This window comes from Podarcis vaucheri (genome assembly GCF_965113315.1).
Source record: "Podarcis vaucheri genome assembly, chromosome: 1".
Classification (NCBI taxonomy): domain Eukaryota; kingdom Metazoa; phylum Chordata; class Lepidosauria; order Squamata; family Lacertidae; genus Podarcis; species Podarcis vaucheri.
In genome coordinates this window covers 35,573,249-35,599,557 of record NC_138759.1, presented here as the reverse complement: position 1 = coordinate 35,599,557, position 26,309 = coordinate 35,573,249, and the positions used below count along the sequence as shown (strand labels likewise).

Genomic DNA, 26,309 nt, shown 5'->3' with positions numbered 1-26,309 from the left:
CTGGTTTGCCAGAAGCAGCTTAGTCATGTTGGACACATGACCCGGAAGCTGAACACTGGCTCCCTCGGCCAATAAAGCAAGATGAGTGCCGCAACCCCAGAGTCGTCCGCGACTGGACCTAATGGTCAGGGGTCCCTTACCCTTTTAGGTTTCTTTTAAATGGTAGCATTTACTGAGGAGGCCCAATCAAGCAGCTTAGTAGACTTCGTAATGTCTAGCTGATGTTGAGTCCTGCGTAACTGCAAGATGTTCACCACAATGTATGTTGAAAGGATTGCAACCCCCCATCATTCCTGACCAGTGGCTAATGGGGACTGTGGCTGAAGAAGGTTGGAGTAGAACATGCAAGCTTCATTCAGGTATATGGAAAAATCTTCCCGAAAATCTGGCTTGGCAAAATAGCACTAATTAAAATGAAAGTGGTAACCAAAATTGGCATACCTTTTTGAAATACTACCAGTTTATATACCACAAGATAAATTTACAAAGTGGTAGATAATGATAAAAGGCAGAGAGAAAAAACAAAGGGGGGATGGATGCACATAGCAGCAGGAGACCCCATAATACTTTACTTCTGGTATTTAGTGCCTTCCAAGTTAGGCAATTGTTGGCATTATTACATGGAAATAAAGCTAATTTGTGGGTCAATATGGAATTGGAGGACAGGGAGATGTTACAAGGGCCTTACATTTGGGGGAAAGAAAAGTAGTTTTTTGTATTTTACTCAAGAATCAAGAGTCAAAGGATACACATGTACTGCACACAGCAATATGTACCATAGGTTTATTTTTTTGTTCTGTGTTTGTTCATGGGCAAAAATTATCAAGAAAGAAAATTATAAAAAGTAATTGGGTGGCTCTCTATTATAATGGCTTTATAAAAGTATAAGTATAAAGTTATGCCTATGCTTGACCTGTACAAGAATGCAATTCCCATGGGTGCTTTACAGACAGGGGTGAGATTCTCTTGTGGTCCATTTAAATTTATGCAGCACACCTCACATTAATAGGTAAGGTAAATGAAACGAACATTCTTACAAGCACATTGTTGCTCATGGCCAAGACTTCAGCCAGTTTTCAGGAGTACTTATCCTGCTCAGCTCTCCATCTGTCTGCAAGTTAGATGCCTTCCAAACAGTGATAGATAACCTGTGGCCCTCCAGATGTTGTTGGACTCAGAATCTTAAGAGTTGGAAGGGACCCCAAGGGTAATACTCCAATCCCCTGCAATGCAGGAATCTCAGCTAAAGCATCCACGACACATGGCCATCCAACCTCTGCTTAAAAACTCCCTCTTGTGGAAGTCTGTTCCACTGCCAAACAGCTCCTACTGTCAAAAGTCTCTCCTTTCTTCCACCTTGAAGCCATTGCCTCAAGTCTTACCTTCAAGAACAGGAGAAAACAAGCATGCCCCCCTTCCATGTGACAGCCATTAAGATATCTGAAGATGGCTATTATATCTCCTCTCAGTCTCTTTTCCAGGCTAAACATACCCAGCTCCTTCAAGCGTTCTTCATAAGGCTTACTTTCCAGACCCTTGATCATCTTGGTTGCCGCCCTCTGCACAAGTTCCAGCTTGTCAATATCCTTAAATTGTGCTGCTCAGAACTGGAAACAGTATTCCAAGTGTGGTCTAAGGCAGAATAGAGTGGTACTATTACTTCCCTTGATCTGGACACTGTACTTCTATTGATGCAGCCTAAAATAGCATTACTCCCTGGAAAAGACCCTGATGTTGGGAAAGGAGGGCACAAGGAGAAGGGGACGACAGAGGACAAGATGGTTGAATAGTGTTCTCGAAGCTACCAGCATGAGTTTGACTAAACTGCAGGAGGCAGTGGAAGACAGAAGTGCCTGGCGTGCTCTGGTCCATGGGGTCACAAAGAGTCGGACACGACTAAACAACAAAATAGCATTAGCTTTTTTTGCTGCTGCATCACACTGACTCATGTTAAGCTTGTGGTCCACCAAGACCCCTAAATCCTTTTCACATGTACTGCTAGTAAGCCAGGCAGTGCTCTTTTTTCTTTTTTAAAAAAAGGTTTAGGGGTACTCTCATTTTGACTCAAGAAAATCACCATTTTATAGTTCAAATTGGGATAAATACAGTAAATGGACAAAAGTACAGATTCACAAAATGTTTAGGGGTATGCGTACCCCTGCATCCTCCCAGAAAAAAGCACTGAAGCTAGTTGTCCCCCATCCTATATTTGTGTACCTGGTTCTTCCTGCCTAAGTGCCTTACATTTGTCTCTATTGAAATTCATTTTGTTAGCTTGCGCCCAGTTCTCCAATCTGTTAAGGTCATTTTAAATTCTGATTCTGTCTTCTGCGGCATTAGCTACTCCTCCTATTTTAGTGTCATCTGCAAATTTGATGAGCATCCCCTCAATTCCTTCATCCAAGTCATTTAAAAAGACATAACCCTGTGGCACCCAACTTGTCACTTTTTCCCAGGATGACATGGAACCATTAATGAGTACTCAAAGTTTGGTAAGTTAACCAGCTACAAATCAACCTAACAGTTATCTCATTCAACCCACATTTTACTGGCTTCCTCCAGAGAATATCATGGGGGACTTTGTCAAAAGCCTTACTGAAATCAAGATACACTGTGTCTACCACATTTCTCTGATCCACCAAGTTTGTAATTCCATCAAAAAAAGGAATCAGATTGGTCTGGCATGACATTTTTGAGAAACCCATGCTGAATCTTTGTTGAATTATCTCTTCTAGGACCTTCCCTGGTATCGATGTCAAGCTCCAACTCTAATTAGTTTCAAGGCATCAAGGCCAATGGTCTGGGATGATGGAAATTGTAGTCCAGCAACTTCTAGAAAACCACAGACTTGTTATGTTTGTAATTATGTAATTTTAACATGTTGTAAACTGCTTTGTTTTAACTTTGGAAAGGCAGCATAGAAATAAAATGATTGATTGACTGAATTGAGTAACTCACATTTGGGCTACTGTATTCTGATAACAAAGTATGAGAATTGACTGTTACTAGAAACCTTATGTTTTTGGTCTTTTGTACGGAGGTAAATTTCCAAGTCACCCAAGATTAATATTGAGGCAAAAGTTTTTTTGTTTTACTTTATTGACAAAAAGTTTTAGAAAAAATTAAATAAGTAGTTTTCAAGACATCTGCAGGAGTAGTATGGACACGGGTATTGGAATAGTTCATCATGACAGATCTGCAAACATTAAAGGATCACACATCAATTAAGAAATGCTGCTGATAGAATCAACAAGTGGCAAGTCCTGTTATCTATTCTTGCTTCACCCAAGAACTGGGCAGCCACTAGTATACAAATAAGCAAGTAGTACTTTGAAAAATGTTTCACTTTATTTTTTACACTCGGAAGTTGTACAAATAAACTTTCAGTTTTGCTGTAAGAACTGCCAGGTAGAGGACAATTAACTGATCATGAGAGGTTTAAACAACTAAACACAGAGTAAACAGGAAATGAATGAATTCTTTATCCTCCAAGTAAATTTTTCTTATAAATACAAAAACAAATCCACAAATTATTTGAATGCTAAATAAATATCTACTTAATAAAGTCAGACTGAATTTCTCCAACCAGCACCAGCACACTAATTTAAATGATAAAAAGGTGTACTCATTCACTTGTAGTGTCAAAACTTTGTGCTCAAGTGACTTCAGATGTCCACTGCGTTGCAGGTGACTGTTTTAGCCTAGGTAGAACCCTCACAAGACAATGCCACAGCTCCTACAAGATCTAAGCAATATAACAATATTATCTGGTGCTGAAGAAAAATATTTCTGGAAGGTATTTTGACACAAAATGGTCATTAAAAGTACAAAAGCTACTGTAAACCAGTACTGTATTCAAAACACATCGATCAAAGTTATTAGTCACTGAACAAAACTGTAGCAAAGGTAATCTTTCCTACATTCTCCTGAGTGCTTAATAATTGAGAACATAGTGCAGGTCACACTTCCAAGGTGTGACAGATGTTATTGCTTTCTATGGCTGCATGATTTAAATATTTCATTTCCATGAAAATATAAGAGGATTCCTCTAATAGAAGTCCTTTAAAAGGAAGATGTTAGATTCGGGATTTTTTGGCTGCTGGAGCAGCACGGTCCATGTAACTAGAAGTAAGAGGAAGTCCAAGCTTGTGAGCCTGAACACGGAAAAAATCCTGAAGTCTTGTTCCAGCCTTTGCTTCACTTGTATTGCGTGGATTATACTCAAAGCAGTTTGAAAACATCAGTTCAATATCTTCAATGAATTCTGCTGTAAGGAAGAAAAAACAAATACACAATTAGTCCATAATGTTATAAAAAATATAGATAATCCCAAAATCAATGTTTCCTAGACAAAGACACAACCACCCTTACGGTGGATTACTTTGGCTCACAAGAGAGTATTCTCACATTTCAGCTAAATAATGTTCAAGTGTGTATTGTTCAATATGCTGAATGCCCACTGCCCACATAACTCCTAATGCATAACTCCACTGTTTCAGAATAACATAAAACTAAAGTCATTCAGATGCCTTGTAAATTAAACTGTATTTAAAGCAACAGAAATAGAATTATTTTAGAAAACTTTACTTACAAGCTAGTTTGTATTCACATTTGTTGACTTTTTCACGGATTATGTTTAAGGCAATAGGTTTTTTGATAATATCATAGTAGTCTGGTACCTGCATTTTGGTAAAGAAGTACATTTTTTAAAAATGCAGAGAGAAAGAGCAAAAAAGTGCATACAATCAAAATATTTTTCATGATTTTTAGGCAATAAATCAAGAAACCTCATTCAGAAGTTAAATCCTTTTAATCTGCCCACCCAAACAGGCAGTCCTGCCTTTTTCTGAATATCAGCAATGTGTGAGAGTTTGACCAAACTGTGGGAGGCAGTGGAAGACAGGAGTACATGGCGCGCTCTGGTCCAGGGGGTCACAAAGAGTCGGACACGACTGAACAACAACAATGCAGCAGTTACAAGATATGTATTTTACATATTTCCAATCCATCGTCTCTTAAGAACAGGTCAATAGATCAGCCTGGTTTCAAAACTGTGCAGTACGGAATCATGTCCTGAATTTGTATGCACTTTTCATTGTTCAATGTTCAAAAAGTGGAACAGCTGGTTCTCACCTGAAGGGTGTTTCTAGGTGATTAACAGGCAACATGGCTGGGTAACATCGCCATCTTGTGGCCATTACATTGTTTTACAATACAAGTCAATTTAAACTCTTTTGAGTATTTTTCCTAATAATGTTTCCCTTTCTGGATCTATTAAAACTGTTCCTGCAGTTTGTCATTCACTGGACCAAGTTAAAATGCAAAACATCAGTTTGCATTTCCTGTCTTCAGTTGCAAGGTGGTGACATTACCCATCCATGGTGTGTGTTCAGCTACCTCCCAATAATCGCTGAGCTATGAATAAAACAAAAAATGCTGAACCTGGACTTACAAACTCCCTCTTCACACAGCCAACAACAGAAGCCTTTCTGAATTTCATGACCCAACACTGACTTTGCTGAACTGTCTCTTACACTTCTGTTGTCATAGCATTCAAATAAGGATTGGAGAAAAGTCAATCCCTCTGGCATTAGCACTACATTAGCCTGTAAAGGTAAAGGGACCCCTGACCATTAGGTCCAGTCGCGGACGACTCTGGGGTTGCGACGCTCATCTCGCTTTATTGGCTGAGGGAGCCGGCGTACAGCTTCCGGTCATGTGGCCAGCACGACTAAGCCGCTTCTGGCGAACTAGAGCAGCGCACGGAAACACCGTTTACCTTGCCGCCAGAGCGGTACCTATTTATCTAATTGTACTTTGATGTGCTTTCAAACTGCTATGTTGGCAGGAGCAGGGAGCAAGCAACGGGAGCTCACCCCATCGTGGGGATTCGAACCGCCAACCTTCTGATCGACAAGCCCTAGGCTCTGTGGTTTAACCCACAGCACCACCCACGTCCCTTACATTAGCCCATTTTGTTGTTGTTTAGTCGTTGCTGACTCTGAGCCAGACATCCTGGAGAGTGAAGTCAAATGTGCCTTAGAATGCAATGCAAATAACAAGGCCAGTGGAAGTGATGGTATTCCAGCTGAACTATTTAAAATTTTAAAAGATGAAGCTCTTAAGGTGCTACACTCAATATGCCAGCAAGTTTGGAAAACTCAGCAGTGGCCAGAGGACTGGAGAAGATCAGTCTACATCCCAATCTCAAAGAAGGGTAGTGCCAAAGAATGTTCGAACTACCGCACAATTGCACTCATTTCACACGCTAGCAAGGTTATGCTTAAAATTCTACAAGGAAGGCTCAAGCAGTATGTGGACCGAGAACTCCCAGAAGTGCAAGCTGGATTTAGAAGAGGCAGAGGAACCAGAGACCAAATTGCAAACATGCGCTGGATTATGGAGAAAGCTAGAGAGTTCCAGAAAAACATTAGCCCATATATTCCACCAATTTTACATCTTCAAAATAGGTGAGGCATACCCCAGTTATTACAGTAACTTGGGTATTTTAGTTCTAGATATAACTCAAATGTAGAGATTGAATTTCAGAAGTATTTTTCTATTCTTCCTCTTTTTGACTATTCCTGGTTTGTCAGTAAATGTCACTTTTTACTAAAATGGACCCAATCTATTTACCTGGATTTTGGACACTAGTTTCATAAAAGGCCAGCTGTCATCGTGACGCACCAATTCCACAACAAGCTGCTCAAACGCAGACAGTTCATGAACTCCACCCTGACGTCCTGAACTTCTCCTATTCAAAGGCATTGGAGACGGCTCTGGGGAAAAACAAATTGTTTAAGAAATACATTATGCTAAGGGAATAGGAACATGTTAAGAAAAGCTAAAGTGGTACAGAAACAATATGATCTGAGTTCATCCTTACTCAAAGTGCTACAGTCGAGGATAAGGAAAGCTAGAATGGGTTTCCCTGCCCACCAACCCCTGGTGTCCTCTGAAGGAAACAGCCCCCTCAAAAGACAATCATTCAGATACAACTGTTTACAGAACTACACAATTTGTAGTAAGTATTGGTACTGGTATTGAGTAATGACTCGACCTGAAAGGACCTGGCTTCCTTTTCAGAATGAAGAAAAATGATTACTAAACAAACCGGTGTATAGTATGATGGCATCTTACGCATTCAAACTTGAACAGTTTCAATCATATACAATTGAAGACCAGCTGGTTGAAATTCTGCAAGGTAAATGCAAGCAAGGCAGAGAGCTTAAAAGCTCTTTTTGCACTGAGTTTTCCTCAGGTATGGAGGCTGATCTAAAAGATGTTTCTTCTTTTTGTTAGACGATCAGCAATTTCACATTCAAACAAGGGTGCATTACACTCCCCCAAACTTTTGCCCATCCTTGATACAACTCGGGGCAAAGACGACATCAAGTTCAGTTAGAGAGGAGCATCCTTAATCTCTTTTGCTGGCCTGCCCCAAGTTGCAAACTCTCTAAGCCCATCCCAAGATGAAACAATTCAACCAATTACTCCAAGCCTTCTACCCTATAACCTTTACTTGACCAGACTAGAAAAGCTTTCTAGTATATTGCCGTGCGCCATTTAAATGTTCTGAATCTTCTCTGTTCTCTAGCTAGGTGGCCTCCCTACCTAGAAAAGCTTTAAGAATGAGATTGGAGGGAGGCAACCAATAAGAAAACGGAAAAGAATCGATTCTCTTGACAAAGAAAAAATGCAAGACTCTGATCCATAGTGCTATGCCATGTATTTCTGGCAGTAAGAGTATGAAAAGCCACAGGATACTGTAACAAACCTCCCTAGTTCTACATCCGTTTTGCCATGCTTTAAGGCCAATTCACATTACTTTTACATATACCAGAGATTTCCAAATTGTATGTTGTGACACGTTAGCGTATCGACTGCAGTGTGTAGGTATGTCACACGAATGCTCCCCGTGCTCCTCCCAGGGCTGGAAAGAGGTTAGTTTAAGCTCCAGTTTGCTAGTAAAACTGAATTACTATGTCGCGAAATGATGCATGTCTAAAAAGTAGGGTTGCCATACGTCCTGGAATTCCCAGACATCTCTTCTTCTGGGGGCCTTACATGCCCATCCGGGAGGAATTTTGCATTTTAAACCAAATGTCCTGGATTTTGGGACACTGGTTAATGCGATGGCTGTGGTGGGCGTTGGTGGCTCGGGCTTGGTGGCGGCAGAAGGGCCCTAAAAAAGCTCAACAACCTTTTATGTCCAGATTTTTACCTCTTGAAATATGGCAAAACCCCACTGAAAAGTATGTCACCAACATGAAAAGTTTGGAGAGCTCCGATATATACTATGATGGAAACTTCTGAATTCATTCTACAGCCAATATTATTTTAAGGATTCAACATACCTGTAGATTGTCGTTTCCTACCCCTCTTTTTGGGCTCTGTGTCTTGAGGAGAATTTTTTACAACAGGAATGGGAGAACTTTTCTTTTCCTTTGAATCTGTAGCATCAACAATTCTGAAGCCGAGAGAACTGCAAGGACTACTCTCTGGAGTATTATCTGCTGTCTTCCTTCCTCGGCGTCGCCTCTGGGGACTGGTCAGCTCTATAAATGTGTCTGCTTGTAGCAAATCTCGATTCTGGCGAGTTGTACGGCTGCTAAGTCTTGATGATTTTGCTACTGATGAAGGAGCAGACCTTGTCTTTCTTATGCCCTTCCCAGTAGCTTTACTTGCAAATCCGGTTTGCTTAGGTGTATTCTGCTGACTCCGGGAACTGTATCTTCCAGTACTCTGACGCTGGCTGTATTGACCTGAGATGCTGGTTGCAAGTTTTGCAGCTCTTGTTCTTAAAGCGAGTTTTACTTGAGGTTTTCTTGATTTGGATAAGCTGTAAGAAGTTACAAGTATCAATTTCTGTGATACAACTAGTATCTTTGCTCCTCTCTATTCTTCAAAGTCGTGAATTTAGCACTCAATTAGCCATTTTAGATGGATAAATTTGCACCGTCTCAATAACTGTCAGGTTACCAATTATAGAATGACAAATTCTTCTTTGCAAATTTAAAACTAAGAAGCTACCCATAGTTATCCTATCTTAATTGCAAGTACACACTCTAAACAAAACACTATACCCCTGGGTGATTTCATTTCAAGTGATCCAGCTTTCTTACCTCATGTTGTCCAATTTTCTTAATATTTTGTACACTTGTTGAATGATCAAAACCTTTAAAGCTCAGCCCAGGGTTGAGATACGTCAAAGCCAAAAACGCCAATCTCTTCAGAACTTCATGGGCTTTAATATACAGTATGTCACATGATGGACTTACTTAAAATATATGTACAAAATATTTGTTAAAAATGTGATCCCATTGAGATCCCAAGATGAAATTTGCAGGTAGCTCTTAGAAATATTAAATAATACATTTTTTGGAAGTTTTTAATCATATTTTTTAAAATCACTTTTAACAAATCAAAATTTTGTAACTTAAATTTAAAATTTTAAGTAAGCTGATCATGTGACATATCATATTAAAGGCTGTGAGAATTCTGCATGGATAGAGCCAGCTTGGTGGCTGATTTACCTTTCATCATCCTCTTCTTGAGAATCAGAGTTGTCCTCATCCTCTTCATCTTCATCACCTTCTTCCTCACTATGTCCAGTATCTTCATAACTGGTTTCATCTTCCTCCTCTTCAACCTGTTCTTCGGCCTCTTCATCACTTTCCACAGAAGGTCTCTGTCGGGATGAGAGGCGTCTGGAACGCTGCTTTGGTCGACATTCTGGGCAAAACCAGTCTCCATCGGGAACAACCTAACAAAGAGGCAGCATGCCTTTGTAAAATGCAACTACTACTTATGGTTACAATTTTAAAACAAAACAAAGCAAAAGTTGAATTACCTTGAGCTTTGGTCTTATACAGTAAATGTGATAGCCTCGATCACAGACATCACACAGCACCATGCATTCAGCATCTCCTTTCTTTCTGCACATTTTGCAGCGAGCATTTAAGATAGATTTGGACCAGATGACACTTCGCTCTAGTGTTGAGAGGTGGAGGAAGATTTGAGAGAGGCTAGCAGAAGACAGAAGTGATTCTCTCCAACGGTCCAAGACTGTTTTATGTGAACGGCCACCATCGCTGGCATCTTTACAAGAAAGAGTGATAAAGAACAATTACGCTGCAAACCTCCCAATAATTGTATTCATTATACAAAAACAACTTATTCCTAGAATTAGTGGCCAGGTCCTCTTATGAATCAGAAACTGGCTAAGTAACCTATGGGCGGGGGGAGAGATGAAAAGCAGGTTTCTGCTGCCTCTTTAATGAAGTAGGAATAGATTTGACAGTTCTCCCAATGGAGGGAAGAAAGGGATAGGATCTTCCAACAACATGAGTTGGGTGGTGCTATTAAACTTGTTCATAAATGATAAGGAGTTAGGGGTGAGTTAAAAGGCAGACAAATTTGCAAACACTACCAAATTGTAGCTCACCTGGGGAACAGGGAGCAGCTCCAAATGGATCTCATTCCAAACATGGGCAACAAAATGGAAAATGAGATTCAGCAAGAAAAAAGTGAGGCATACTGGGCCCAAAAAATCCTAAATTCACATATACACTGATTTGGGATATGAACTGGCTATGGAATTTCTAAGAAAGCCATTTTGGGGCCATGATGGATAAAAAGTTAACTCAGTTTGTGGCAGCTGTGATCACCTTTCTATCCTGACTTCCTTCTCTCTTGATAGGGAGAGGTGTCTTATTACCGTATTTACTCGAGTCTAACGCGCCATTGAATCTAATGCACACCTCCATTTCAGAACCTTGAAACCAAAAAAAAGTATTTGTTGGCAAATGTAAATGTGCCATCGAATCTAATGCGCACCTTAATTTTTGCAACATAATTTGGCCAAAAAAAGTGAACATTAGATTTGAAAAAATGCGGTATGTCACCCAATGGATTGGTTCCTGTTCAGATACTCATCCAGTCAGCCTTGCCTTCCTCTAGCGGGGCATTTCGTTCCAAGTCCACATTTCCATTTTTCTTTCTGCTGCTTATTTTTAATTTTTATTTTCTTTTTACTTTTGCAAACTTCCCTAAACATGGTGATATATTTCTCCTTTTCTCAATCACCCCATTTTGGCTATAATCCTGCTGGCACTCACCACATGAGTTTGCTATTAGAAGACATGATGATTGAATAAATAAATCAATCATAAAAATGGAATCAAATTATAAATATACAGGGCATATCACTTACAGACAACTGGGTGTTCATTGTAAGGACCAATAATATGAAAACTGATTATTAAAGTTACAATTTGCCTGATGCCTTCCAATCATAATAAAAGACAAGAGAATATCCTCACTCTTCCAAAGACAGACACAAACACGCGCACACACACGCGCACGCGCGCACACACACACAGTGCGCATTTCCCAATAAGCAATTCATCCATTCAGGAAATGATGTATAGGCACCTGGGTGATAATCCTTTCTGAAGCTTCATTACCCTCAACAAATAAGGATTTAGCTGCTTATAAGGCAAAAGAAGCTCCGAGAATTTGCAGAGAAACATAGAGTCAGAGAATTGTAGAATTGGACCCGGAGGGTCATTTAGTCCAACCCCCTGCAATGCAGGAATTTCATCCATGACATAAGGCTACCCAACCTCTGCTTAGAAACCTCCAATGAAGAACAGTCCGCCACCTCTTGAAGGAATCTGTTCCACTGTGAAACATCTCTTATTGTCATACAGTTATTCCTGATGTTTAGTCAGAATCTCCCTTCCTGTAACTTGAATCTTTTGGCTCAGGTACTAGCCTCCAGAGCAGGAGAAAACAAACTTACTCAAATTAGGGGACCTTCTCTCCTCCTTTCAGTTAACTTGCACTCTCTTCCCCAAACCCAAACTGTCCGTTTCCTTAATTCCTGTTCCTTTTATGTCCATTTCTTCCTCTATTACAGCTTCCCTCTTTTATCCCCTTCGTCTCTACTCCCAGTTTATTCTTATTTTAAAATATTAATATTTTCTCTTTCTAATTTATTTCAGTGAACTCTCCAGTTCTTTGCCCTCAGGTGCCCCCCCCCCGGACAACTTTTCCATTTCCCAGCCACCTTTACTCAGTTCCCCCTTCTCCACCCACCCAGTCACACTGGTTCTCCAGTTCCTGCATCACTGCTCAATGACTCATTCTTCCTAGTAGAAGAGATGGCTATCACCTAGGAGTCAGTCAGGACAGACTTCCTGACTTGGTGGCAGACCAGGCACAAAGTAGGAAGACTTAGGGGTGGGGGTTGAGGAAGAAAGAAGGGGAAGGCCAGAAGGGACAGCAACCACCAGGTGCTTCTTCTTTCTCTCGGTACAACCATCCCTTTTGCCCCCCTCCTTCCTTCCCCTCCATCTCTGGCACCAACCACACTGTCTATTCCTTCTGCTCCCAAATGTGCTCATTCATTGCACAGACCTACTGCTGCTGACAGCTGGAGGCAGGGTATGCAAATGAGGAGCCACTGGGCAGACTGCAGCACTGATAGCACCTAGGTTGTCCTGGTATACAAGCTACACTGGAGACAAGTTCTAAATGACTTGATACAGTTAGAGGTAGTCCTTCGTATAATCTGGTATCAACTTGCCCATTCCCTCAAGATCAAGAGGAGAGGGCCTGCTGCAAGCTTCATTCATTTGGAATACAAGCAAGGCCTTCTCTGTGGCCAAGTCCTGATTCTGGATTACCAGCTGGCACCATCACCTGTTACATTTGTGTCAAGCTAAAGTTCTCTTTGTTCTAACAAGCTTTTGGTTTGTCAAACACTTGAATGCCTATTGCTGGTTTTCTATTGTTTCATGGTTTCTTTAACTTCTTCAGTTTATCTTACATAATTTCATGAGCATTCTATTTTTTATGATTTTTGTTGCAAGTCACCTTGAGTGCCTCACATTAAGGCAGAAGAGTGAGCTCAAAGTGTTTTAAACAAAAAGGACATGAGTGGCCACATTTGCACATATGGTTTGTTGTGAACACGGATATTGTTCTTCCCCTAGTGCAGTGGTTCCCAACCTTTTTTTGGCCATGCCCCACCTAAATATCTTTAAAATCCTGATGCCTCCCACCCCCCACGACATAATTCTTATTATTCAAAAAGTGAACTCCTATTCACATGGAGCAAGCCTAAAAGGCCATTCACTGTTAACTCATTCTTGAATTGCGCCCCCCCAAAAAAATATGTATCAAATTGCCCCCCTGTGGTGTGTGTGCCCCACATTGGGAACCACGGCCCTGGTGCTAGTGGAGGGAACAAAAATTGATCCTTGACTGAGCGCTGCCTCTCAGATGGGGATCCTGGCTTGTTTCATACGAACAAACCATGACTGGGTAGCCGAGAACAACTTTGGGCTTCCCAATCATAGTCTGAAGCGAAGCAACCACAATCCTTTAATTCATATGTAGCACTATGTCAAGCAATATGGTTTGTGACTCTACTTGTGCTAACGGAGAAGTGAAATGGGAGCTGTCTGCTTTCACGGTAAACCATTGACTACAGTTTATTGCAACATGCAAATGCAGCTGCCCAAGTAGAAGGAGATTCCTCTCCCTTAGTGCAGTGTTTTAGGTGCGCTAGAGAACTTGCTCAGTATCAATAGTGAAGCAGATATTGAGTAAGGGACAGTGTAACCCTGTCCTGACTTTTTTCTAGTTATCACTACCTTCACAGAGGAAAACTTTGATTTCAGAAGGCACTGAACCAGCTCAAGATATATGGTTGGATTTCAGTTTGGCTACAGAGATCGCTGTAGCATTAGGAATCTTTTATGGGTCAAGACACCAAAATAAAGGTAAAAGTTCAGTGAAATATTTTATCCTTAAGCTCTTCACTATTCCTTTCTAAAAAGACTTTCACAACTGTGATTCTATGTGGTGGTATCCAATAAACATTTCCAATATTACAAGCAGATTTGGCTGTGCAAGGAACTTCCCCTCCCTCTCCTTTCCCTGTCGGCCCTCTAAAACTGCTCTGGATGTTTGGAGGAAAGCAAACAACAGCTTTGGTGGGGCTTGTGGGAAGAGGGAAAGTTCTGTTGTGCAGCCAAAAGTGCTCATGCTCATGGAAAGGTTTAGTTTGATATTGCCCATTATTTCAAAGCTGCATTGCTATACTCAAAAGTTGATCATGGGACTAATATACTAAAGACACCTGCAGCAGATGAAATGTAATTTTAAAAGATTAAATATGGAATAATGTCAATCATTTACCATCTTTCTGACTAGGCTGATCTTCTCTTTTCCTCCTTTTATCCCCTTTTTGGTCTCTTTTATTGTCTTCTGCATCACCTAGTGTTAAACGCATACAGTTATTTCAAGCCTGGTTTGGAAATAAACGGGAACCTTTCACTAGCATGCTCACCCTATTTCCCTAAAACTAAGCAGTTAATGTTGATATTTGGATTTGCATCAATAGCCAGAGCTGTGTTACATCACGTCTCTTCACATGATCTATTAGCACATTCCCAGATCAGTACAAAGGGATAGGAAGAGGTGCTTCCTATTCCAAAAGTAACCATGCATACCCTAGGCCTATGCTCACAGTACACAAGATGCTTTCTTACCATCAGGGGTATCAGCTCCTGGGGGCCGAGCCCTTTTGGGCCCTGAGTATTTTGGGGGTAGGGCTCACCCCCTCAATGTCCAAAAGCGCAGAGGCAAAGCACGGAGACACACGTAGTGCAGCTCTAGTAGCCCGCTCCTTCTCCTGCCACTGCAGAGGGAAAGGAGGGTCGAAGCAGCCTCCCATTGGTGAAGGAGGAGCCCCCGTCACTGAAGCCCTGAAGGTGCCGTGTTTGGCTCCGCCTCCGGTCCCTCCTGACGTCCTGACATTGTACATGGGACATCAATGTCACGTGTGGCATCACATGCATGACATTAGCCCTCGCAATCTGGCACCTCTGCTTACCATCATTCATCATTTGCCAAGTGGATCACATTTCCCCCAACAATTATGAACACAGTGAATCAAGGAAGTGAATCTTGTGTTCAGGTGTGGCCAAACACCCACACAATCCATTCATCCCACTTTTGTGGCGGATTTATTTCAAATATGTTCCAGGCCACCTGACTCCAGATTGGCAATTCTAGAGCATTTTCATCACCATTCTTATTTTGAGTTTACTTGCTCTTCACCACCATAAGGTCCCGGGTGAGTTGCAGCAATTTAAAACACTACACAGTTTAAAGCAATTTTGCATTTGTTAAAACTTGTTCAGTAGAGTAACTGGCAATTTGTCGACACATTCTTTGGATATGGACTATTCTTTTGTTCATAACCAGCACAGGGCTCTAGAAGTAGGTACGTACCAAGTGGAGCTTTGAGGAATTTACGTTCAATGCCTTGCTGTATTTGAAGCAGTGCTGATGCCAAGTAATGGACAACATTATTCACGGGCTGCGGAGTGCTTGTATTAGTTGAAGCGGTGCTTCTAGGTTCAGGTTTTAATACAATCAATCTAAATTAAAGTTTAAAATTCATCAGTTTTAAACTACATATACTTTTTATATTGGTGGTGTAAGCAGAACAAGAATGTACAAACATGCATTCTGTGGACTTCATTAAAATAAATAAGCATTTGTTTCACAAGTAACCAAGTACACAAATCAAGTTTAAGTAGTGTATATGCAGAATAATAATAACCATGAAGTCTCTCTTGGAACTTTCATTAATACATATATAAATATTTATATTAATCTAATCACTAAGAGCGATTTCCATGGATGCTGTGCACAATGTACTAGTAACTTCTATATAGGCCTCATCCAAAGAAATGAAACTGAAACTTTTGAAGTAGTGTTTTCCAGGAGCTATGCTTTCTGCTCCAAGTAAGATCTCAAAAGAACATTACCTGATATCACCTCAACATACTCTTGTGTGTTACAAAAATCCCTAACAGGGCCACTTCACACAATTTCTTACACAATCATTTCTTTATAGCAATTGTGTATAGCCAGCATATACCCAGTAATGTGTGATTAGCACACTCATTTTCACACTATTAGCCACAAAAATAAGCACTAATCACAGCCCTTAAGTACATGAAGCAAAAAAGACCTACACACTTGATTCACCTGACACAGAGTATCTGTGTACAAAATTTATCTTATGTGAAACTGGCCTCAGCAGTGCAAGTCAAATATGCCATCAATGGTGTTAAACATAACTTTAAACTAACAAAGAAAGAGCACAATTCTCAGGTCAGGTCAATTAAATCAGTTATGGAAAAACTCACACAGGTGTCATCTCAAGAAACAGAATACAGTGGTACCTCGGTTTACAACAGTCCTGTCTACGAACTCTTTGGTTTACGAACTCCGCAAAACCAGAAGTAGTTTTCCGGTTTGCGAACTTTACCTCGGTTTACAAACGGAAGCTGAACGGTGGAAGGGCACGAGTGGTGGGAGGCCTCATAAGGGAAAGTGCGCCTCAGTTTAAGAAGAGACTTCCAGAACAGATTGTTTGTAAACCGAGGTACCACTGTATTAGAAAGAAATAAGGGCTACAATATAGGTGCTTTGCAGATTTGTAAACTCCAAAACAAAAAGAAAAAATTCAGCAATTGAAAATAAAATTAGTTTAGAAATCTTATAATCCAAATACATTGATATACTTGAGTTGCGTAGATCAAACACACAATTTTAGTAATGAAATAATGCAGCCATTATTTCACAATGAAACACCTATACTATTTTATTGCTTCACGGAACTGAAAATAGGAATGCTGTCTCTTGACATCATAATTGGTAATAATCAATAAGGTGTCATTTGTTCAGCAATTTCCAGAGAAAGCCAAACATCAGATATACTTAACATGATTACAGCATCACTACTAGGGCTGTGCCAAATTTTTGTCCTCGAGCATTTTCAAAACAAAGCCATGCTTTTGAGGGAGAGTGCCTAGCTTGCCATTTTCTGCTGAAAAACAAAGTGTTGTCTTACACAAAACAAACCAGAAAAAATATAGTTTATGGATGTTGTTTGATACAATAGCACAGGAGTGGGGAACCAAGTCCCAGATCCTTAGAAGAATTGGCCTTGCTAAAAATACCACAATGCAGGGAAATGCTTTTAGTTAAGAACCACCCCCCTCAAAAATTTCATTCTTCACTGGATAAAGTGGAGCAAAAGAATGAAAAGCAAACTACCCATCCCATTATTAATTTTAAATAGCACAACTAAAAGGTTGCTGGTATTACCTGTCTCTTGCAATACCTCTTGCTTGATTATCTACTTCCATCTCTTCTACGTCATCAGTCACAGTTTTCATTATACCATTTTCTTTGTTTTCATCATTTAGTAACTCATATTGCCCACTTTCTAAGGCTGTCCTCCAAGTTTGCCTGTCTGTTACCTATAAAGCATAATGCATTTATTGAAAAGCTTAACACAAAGATAGACGATTTTTAAAGTTGCATTTTCAAGCAAATGGAAAATTTATTAATTATTAGACCTGTTAGTCACTTGTTACCCAAAGGTCTCCAAGTGATTTATAACACATTTAAAAACATAAATATACATACATTATACCATTAAAAATTAAAAAATGTCCGTAACAGCCACAGAGCTTGACAGCACACTGAGGAAAAAAAGAGAAGTTTTTACTTGGCACCAAAAAGATTTCAAGAATGGTACTAAGTGGACCTCACTGGGGGAGAGCATTCCACAGATGGAAAAGTGCAATTGAAAAGACCCACGCCCTGGGGGGGCCGCTAGGGGCGCCTTGGAAGATGGCTGACAATACCACCTATCCAGCTTGTAGGAGGTAATTAGAGGCTGATTATGGGGAGTAAAATCAGTCTCCCTCATCTTCCCAGGGAAGGGGAAGATGCTGCCCTCGCCCGCGGTTGCCATGAATCACCCCTGAGTTCGGATGAAGGAGGGGGTGAGAGGCACTGGGCGGAAAGCCCTCGAACAGGCTCGGAGCTCCCTGAAGCTGCTTTCAGGAGCGAATCTGGTTGCTTAAAAAGAAGAAAAAATGGAGAAGTAAACGCACATGCTTCAAGAGAGGTCAGGAGTGTTTTTATCTGCTAATAATTTTACCACTGAGATGAAGAAGATCGGGATGGAAGGAATAGAGATAACATCAGAGAATCGTAGACATGTTGGTAGGTGGAACAGAACGGATCGGAAGGGGGGGAAGACTTTTTACTTTTTCATGTGATTAATTTAATAACCCCCTTAAGGAACCGTCTCTGTCTTTATCTGCTAATAACTTTACCACTGAGATGAAGAAGATCGGGACGGAAGGAACAGAGATAACATCAGAGAATTGCAGACATGGTGGTAGGAGGAACGGAACGGAAAGGGGGGGGAAGACTTTCTACTTTTTCATGTGATTAATTTAATAACCCTCCCCCTTAAAGAACCGTCTCAACTAATTTGCAAGAGGGATTAAAAATGAACTGTGTGGGGAAAAAATAATATGAATTAAAGGTTTTATTCTGTGAAAGATTTGGAAAAGAAAAGAGGCTCTCTCTGTGACACAGCAAGAAATGTGACTCGATATGGACAGGCAGACCTTTGCTGCATGATATACAGTGGTGCCTCGCAAGACAAAAAGAATCCGTTCTGTGATTCTCTTCGTCTAGTGGTTTTTTCGTCTTGCGAAGCAAGCCCATTGACGGATTAGCGGATTAGCGCTATTAGCAGCTTATCGGATCAGCTGATAAGCGGCTTAGAGGCTTAGAAAAAGGGGGGGGAGGAAAAAAAACCCACAGGAACTCGCAATACATTTTCGTCTTGCGAAGCAAGCCCATAGGAGATTCGTTTTGCGAAGCACCTCCAAAACGGAAAACCCTTTCGTCTAGCGAGTTTTCCGTCTTGCGAGGCATTCGTCTTGCAGGGCACCACTGTATGGTCTTAGGGAGGAAGAGCCGTGGATCGGTTATCAGTTTGGGATTGTAAATTTGAAAGGCTAGTACCCTCCTGGAGGACTAATTTACGATGCAGTGGGTCTGGAAAGTTAATGAGTGGACATTTAGACTATATTTCATCGGAGTGACAAGATGGTGATGTCTGCTCGAACGAATGCCTGGACTACTGGATTTTTGTGAAAGATCTACGAGAGAGCATTACAAAGCCCACACAGAGATATAAATAAGACTGTTTCTTTCAATCCGCTTGTGGAGAGAACTCGGAGGTGACAGAAAAGGAAAATGAGTAACGACCAAGAGTTGAGAAGATGGGACTGAAAACATCATTGGAAACATGAAAGCAGCAGAAATATAGATTGGACTCCGGCCGATCGCGAAGCATGGGTACCCCCCACAAAAATGTATAATTTGGAAAACATTTGGACTTTATGATGTGTATTGATACAATTTGGACTAATTGGTATGATATGTTTAATTTGGTAAATGGAAACTTAATAAATTAAAAAAAAAAAAGACCCACGCCCTTGCCACCACCCTCCAAGCTTCCCTCAGAGAGGGGACCTGGAGAAGGGGCTCAGAAGAAGTTCCAAGAGTCTGTGAAGGTTCATATTGGAATAGGTGTTTCAAAAGATCCTGAGTCATAAACAGCTTCCTAAGTAAAAATCAGCACTTTGAATGTGGCTTGAAAGCATACTGGCAGCTAACTGCAGATGTATCAGATTTAGTGTAATATGAACTGTTTGCCTGGAACCTGTCAACAGCTGGGCAGCTGGATTCTGCACTAACTGAAGCTTCAGAACTGTTTTCAAAGGCAGCCCCACATAAAGCACATTGCATCAGTCCAACCCTGAGATTACAAGAGCATAGATTACTGTAGCCAAGTTATCCTGTCCAGATAAAGTTTAGCTACCGGTCTAAGCTGATGGAAATCGCTCCACACCACAGAGGCCATCTGTGCCTCTAGCGACAGCAATGGATCTAGGAGAATCGTCAAACTACAAACTCACTCCCTTCGGAGGGAATGTGACCCCATATAGAGCAAGCTGCACACTATTCAGCTGGTAAGAGGAATCACCCACCAGCAGCATTTCAATCTTGTTTGGATAAAGCTTCAGTTTTGACGCTCTTCCAGTCCATTATCTAAATTAACTCACTTTCTAAATTGATTCACTTAACAAGTAAAAATCACAAGCATCCACCGTTAACAACACTAAATGTGTCCTGGGTATACAGCGAACAAAAAACAAACAAAAACCAGACACAGGAACACAGCCTGAATCACACTGATATAGCAGAAATGCAAAATAAATTTTTAAAAATGCAGAAATGCTACTGCCTCAAATGAAAGGCAGGAAAGTAACTGGGGTTGCTTCAAGGAAATGGAGCTGGAAAAGTTTCTTGTGAGGCGACTTCATTCCTGGCTTCAAGCACTGGGAGAGCTAACCCCACTTTTCAGTACAGTGGTACCTCGGGTTACATACGCTGCAGGTTACAGACTCCGCTAACCCAGAAATAGTACCTCGAGTTAAGAACTTTGCTTCAGGATGAGAACAGAAATTGTGCTCCGGCGGCACGGTGGTAACAGGAGGCCCCATTAGCTAAAGTGGTGCTTCAGGTTAAGAACAGTTTCAGGTTAAGAACGGACCTCCAGAACGAATTAAGTACTTATCCTGAGGTACCACTGTATTACATCACAGGAGAACAAGAAATAACCAGCACTCCCTGTCTCTCTCCATCGTAGGCCGAAACCCAGATTTATATGGATCTAAAAGATTTGCCTCCTCCAACAATACCTGGACCCAGCTGGCAACCACTCTCAAGAACCTTGCCCAAAAGGGGACATTTGCTATTGGTTTAAAATTATTAAGGTCTTCTGGTTTGAGGGAAAGGTATTATGTCCACAGAGGTCAAGCAGGTTTTAAGGCACAATATTCATCATAAAAACACAAATAGTAAAATACCTTAATACAGCCCAAAGTTCCTTGATAGATTCTGTCTTCAATATCCAAAAGAAAGTCTCTGAGTCTCAATTCAAGCTGCTTTTCTGCAGACATCGGAGCTGCATCATATGTATTCTGTGTTTTCCCACGTACTGGATACAACTTGCTTTCATTTTGAGGTTTCTCTGTAAAAGCAACCAATACCTTAAGTAGCAGTTTCCAAATGAACATTAAAATATCAATAATAATAATAATAATAAATTTTATTTATATCCCGCCCTCCCCAGCCGAAGCTGGGCTCAGGGCGGCTAACAACAATCAAAATAATCCAACATTCTAAAACATTCATTATAAAATTAATTAAATCAAGTTAAAATTAAATAAATGGCAACCATCAAGCAAAATTTTGTGCAGATTGCCAGAGGAGGGGGTCAGGCTGCGCCTTGACAAAAGGCCTGGTGGAACAGCTCTGTCTTGCAGGCCCTGCGGAAGGATGTCAGGTCCTGCAGGGCCCTAGTCTCTTGTGACAGAGCGTTCCACCAGATTGGAGCCGCGGCCGAGAAAGCCCTGGCTCTAGTTGAGGCCAACCTAACCTCTCTGTGGCCTGGGATCTTTAGGGTGTTTTTATTTGCAGACCGTAAATTTCTCTGTGGGACATATCAGGAGAGGCGGTCCCGTAGGTACGAGGGTCCTAGGCCGTATAGGGCTTTAAAGGTTAAAACCAGCACCTTAAACCTGATCCTGTACTCCACCGGGAGCCAGTGCAGCTGGTATAGTACTGGATGGATATGATCTCGCAGCGAAGACCCCATAAGGAGTCTCACCGCGGCATTCTGCACCCGCTGGAGTTTCTGGGTCAGTCTCAAGGGCAGCCCCACGTAGAGCGAGTTACAATAATCCAGTCTGGAGGTGACCGTCGCGTGGATCACAGTGGCTAGGTCAGGGCGAGAGAGATAAGGAGCCAACTGCTTAGCTTGGCGGAGATGAAAAAATGCCGCCTTTGTTATAGCTGTAATCTGCGCCTCCATAGAGAGGGAGGTATCGAAGATTACACCCAAACTCTTAACGGACGATGCTGGCACTAATTGCACCCCCGCAAGAGATGGGAGTTGCCCCCTCAATCCCATATCGCTCCGTCCCAGCCAGAGGACCTCTGTCTTCGAAGGATTTAACTTCTTGTAATCAAGAAGTTACAACTCCTTCAAACCAAGAGCAAAAGCATGCCACCTAAACACATTGCCTAAGAGCAGTATAGACAGGTGGGTATCACCAAAGCTAATTACATTTTTTTCTCCCAAAACAAAAAATTCACATCAGCTCAAATGACCACAAATAAGGAAAGTGTAAAACCCAAGACAGCTTCAAATTAGAAGGCTGTTATTTGGAATGCAGTGGTAAATTGCTATTACAGAGGGGCGGGGAACCTCTGGCCTGCAGGGTGGTCCAATATGTCCCATGAATCCCATTTCCCTCAAACCACACCTACCTGTCAATCAACTGACTGCACTTGTGATGCCAGTTAAAGGGTGAGAAGGTGGAATTCAATCCTGCACTGAGGGCACACGTTCTAGCAGAAAACAGGCAACCACAGGTTGATGAGAGAACCACCTGCCTCATTTGGCCAGCAAGGCCAATGCTTCTAAGGATCTGGGACATCACTTCTGTGCTATTGTATCAAACAACATCCATAAACTATATTTTTTCTGGTTTGTTTTCTGTAAGACAACACTTTGTTTTCCAGCAGAAAATGGCAAGCTAGGCTATGGCTTTGAATATTACATTAAGCCATAGTTTACACTACTTTGTTTTAATGTGAATGAGCAGGTGCACGCTGCTTTTTCTGTGGTGGCTCCCCGTTGTGGAATGCTCACCTGGCACCTTCACTGCATATCTTTAGGCACCAGGCAAAAAGTTTCTCTTTAATCAGACCTTTGGTTCTGGCTAAAAGGTAAAGGTAAAGGTACCCCTGCCAGTACGGGCCAGTCTTGACATACTCTAGGGTTGTGCGCTCATCTCACTCTAGAGGCCGGGAGCCAGCGCTGTCCGCAGACACTTCCGAGTCACGTGGCCAACGTGACAAGCTGCATCTGGCGAGCCAGTGCAGCACACAGAACGCCGTTTACCTTCCGGCTGGTAAGCGGTCCCTATTTATCTACTTGCACCAGGGGGTGCTTTCGAACTGCTAGGTGGGCAGGCGCTGGGACCTAACGACGGGAGCGCACCCCGCCGCGGGGATTCGAACTGCCGACCATGCGATCGGCAAGTCCTAGGCGCTGAGGTTTTACCCACAGCGCCACCCGCGTCCCGCGTTGGTTCTGGCTGCTTAACATTTAAATGTGTTTGTGGGAGCAGGGGTTATTGATTTGTTTTCATTCTCGTTCTTGTTTTTAATTATGTATTTTGTGTTCACATTTTGTACTGTGAATAGGAATGGGTGTTATCAGCTTTTCAACATTGCTATCACCAGCCAAACATCGTGATATAGTGACACATTGCGGCACTGAATAGTTGAGGGAGGAGCAAGCTGCATTGGCTCTGCAAGGCACTGGGGTGAAACCGGTACCCAGCAGGCAAGCCCCACCCACGATATACTCAAGTAAATCCAGAATATTTACCTGAAATATGGAATTTTTCTACAGCAAAACTGTCCAGTTGTTTAGATATTCTGTTTTTTTCCTGCAAAAGAATTTCCTTTAAGGCACTTTCCCTGTATCCTCTGGAATTGAGAGCTGCTAGAAGTTGGTTCAGTTGTTCCTGAGAACTGTAAAAGCACCACCGGTTTGGCTTATGTATTGGCAACGACACCTGTACAGTAGCACCAGTATGGAAATCTTGGTGACTGTTAGAGGTAGATTCTGTCTTCAAAGACTCTGAAGTTTTAGTAGCAGTCTGAGATTTATCTGCAATGTGTACATTATTTTGAAATGAAGACGGCCGAGGCAACAACATATCTTCTGTAAGACCAGAATAGTCTTCTTCCACAAATAATCCTGGAACAGATGGGAAAACCCAGTAGCGTCGATATAGGCGGTCCCGGCCCAAAGGAGAGATATTTGTACAGGCTGTGGCTTTCTGAATCTTTTCTGTAAGTTCCCTTTCTTTTGCTTGCTGTTCCTGTTTTAAAGCTTCTTCCTCCTCTGGAGTGAGTGGCTCACGTTTTTCACCAGTTGTCTCTATTTGCGTTGCCAGATCTTTAAAGCCATTCTGTCTTTTTCCTGAAAGAGCAAGCAAAAATGTTTTATTTCTTTATTTAATACATTACCTGGCCACTCACTGACCAAAGTGACACAACTATACGTAGCACAGGTAGCTTAGGGTAGCACAAGCAGGCGTTTGCCCAAACAAATAACACAAGAAAATTTCAAGCAGGTAGCAAGATATCGTAACTTCTAAATTTTTCTTCTGCTCTTTTTGTACCATCAATCAACTAATGTCTTTATAGGCCCAATGTGTGGCTTCATTCACAATTTTTATATGGAAATTCTGTCTTCTGCGTGTTTCTGAACTAATTTCTTACATTTGCATTCCACCTCGCCTTCAAGGAGCTCAAGGCAGTGTACATGGCTCTTCTTCCTTCCTCTTTTATTTTCACAACAACCCTGGGAGATAAGTTACACCCAAGAGCACCTAGTGAACATCATGGTTAAGTGGGTCTCCTCAGTTCTAGTCCATCACTCTAACCACTACTCTACTGTGCTGGCTCATAAAACGAGGGGAAAGATTTTGTATCTTAGATACAAGTATTAGAAACCCATGATGGAAAAGGGTAATGAATGAGGCAGCCTTGTATCAAACTAGATCAGTGGAATTATAAATCCATAAAAAGAAATGAAGCTCTATCTAACAGGATGATGCAGGTAGTAAAGTTAACTCTACGCTTGCCTTCCATTAAAAACCTTACAAGCAAGAACGTACAGCAATAGAAAATCAATACATAGCAATGAAAATGCACTAGAAATGAACTTACCTCCTCTTCTCTTTTTGTTTGGCACAATGTCATCTTCCTCATCTGTCATAGCATCTAAGTCTTGTTCCTTTGATTCAGTTTCTTTGCTCTCTGTGCTTGTATCAAGCTCTTCCCGCTCCTCCTCACTGATACAATAGACATACCAAAAAATATAAAGCCCTCCAAGTTCAAAGAGTTATAGGGAATTGCACATGCATAGCATATTGTAACACACCATGTGTATTGAACTCCATGCATGTGTACTGAACTCTTTTACTATGTTATCCCACCTATAGTATAAAATTTGATATATATTTAACTGTTTTATCTTCCTGTGATCATATTACGTAAATATAATAACCAGAAAGCAAGATAATCTAAGAAGTTTTTATTGTTGATGGAAATAATAACCCCAGCATGTGAAATTAAGCACTAGCCTAATTATATATTTAATTATTAACAACTGATCATACCCAATTGATACGTCAATTGTAGGATTTTTCTGCTCTTCTTTCAGTTTCTCTTGCTTCTCTTTCATCTTTAGTTCTTGTCCTTTTAGTCTTTCTTCTTTTTTCTTGCGGATTCTGATGTTATACAATACACACAGATAGTTAGTTGGAGCATATAGTGTAATCAACCATTTCCTCTAATTACATTGCTCTACTGAAAAGAACAGAGACCCAACATGCAGAAGATCCTTATGTGCATCTTGATGCACAGAAATCTCTGGATGGAGGCCATGGCACATAATAAATATCACTAAAATAAATAGTACTAAAAGCTCATTGTTCAACAGATGAGCATATGTTTTGCACTTGAAAGGTCTGAGGTTCGTTCCCTGGCATTTACAAGCAGGGATGGGAAAGAACTCTATCTGAAACATTGAAGAGCTGCTGTCGGTCAGTATAAGGCACCTTTCCCCAAAGAAACACCTGTGGATGCCATGGCATGCTCAGATATCTTTCATTGTGTCCACACAAGGCTGTCCTCTTTTTTACAGCACACTATCAGGAACATGGAGAAATCAGGAAGCCCAAGGGGAGGAGAGAGAGACACTACTTTTTGCTGAGCAGAGAAGCAGGAAGTAATTACTGCAGCTACCAGTAAAGCTATGACGAGTGGGGGGCTTCTCCTACACCAGGGGTAGGCAACCTAAGGCCCGTGGGCCGGATGCGGCCCAATCGCCTTCTCAATCCAGCCTGCGGATGCTCTGGGAATTGGCGTTTTTGCATGTGTAGAATGTGTCATTTTATTAAAAATGCATCTCTGAGTTATTTGTGGGGCCTGCCTGGTGTTTTTACATGAGTAGAATGTGTGCTTTTATTTAAAATGCATCTCTGGCCCTTTCCTGTTCTTCCATCCATGGCTGAGCTTCCCCCACCTTTCACCATTTTATGCATTCTCTTTCTCTGTGGTTCTCTTCCTTCCTGCTTTGTATGTTTTTTTTGGCCCCGCCCCACCCCTCTTTGTTGGGTGTGTGTGTGTGATCAGAGTGTGCAGTACACACACATGGAAATAAAACAAGAAGAGCATACTGATACTCTCAA

At 41.4% G+C, this 26,309-nt stretch overlaps 1 protein-coding gene across 6 annotated transcripts in view; it reads right to left on the bottom strand.

Moving 5' to 3' along the window:
* Nucleotides 1–3,069: 3,069 nt before the first annotated feature.
* The window catches only part of BAZ1A (bromodomain adjacent to zinc finger domain 1A), a 44,944-nt gene continuing 21,704 nt past the window's right edge, over nucleotides 3,070–26,309 (bottom strand). For 4 of the 6 annotated variants that reach the window (XM_082222620.1, XM_082222623.1, XM_082222622.1 and 1 more), the window contains 13 exons: nucleotides 25,236–25,346; nucleotides 24,784–24,908; nucleotides 23,432–24,031; nucleotides 20,838–21,001; nucleotides 17,200–17,354; nucleotides 15,310–15,458; nucleotides 14,212–14,289; nucleotides 9,854–10,101; nucleotides 9,537–9,766; nucleotides 8,358–8,842; nucleotides 6,637–6,779; nucleotides 4,592–4,679; nucleotides 3,070–4,267 (listed from right to left, as the gene is read on the bottom strand). In XM_082222620.1, coding sequence (XP_082078746.1) covers nucleotides 4,077–4,267; nucleotides 4,592–4,679; nucleotides 6,637–6,779; nucleotides 8,358–8,842; nucleotides 9,537–9,766; nucleotides 9,854–10,101; nucleotides 14,212–14,289; nucleotides 15,310–15,458; nucleotides 17,200–17,354; nucleotides 20,838–21,001; nucleotides 23,432–24,031; nucleotides 24,784–24,908; nucleotides 25,236–25,346 — 2,767 coding nt within the window. In that variant the 3' untranslated portion in view covers nucleotides 3,070–4,076. The remainder of the gene's footprint in view (nucleotides 4,268–4,591; nucleotides 4,680–6,636; nucleotides 6,780–8,357; nucleotides 8,843–9,536; nucleotides 9,767–9,853; nucleotides 10,102–14,211; nucleotides 14,290–15,309; nucleotides 15,459–17,199; nucleotides 17,355–20,837; nucleotides 21,002–23,431; nucleotides 24,032–24,783; nucleotides 24,909–25,235; nucleotides 25,347–26,309) is intronic. The other 2 variants (XM_082222621.1, XM_082222624.1) reach the window with 1 other exon arrangement.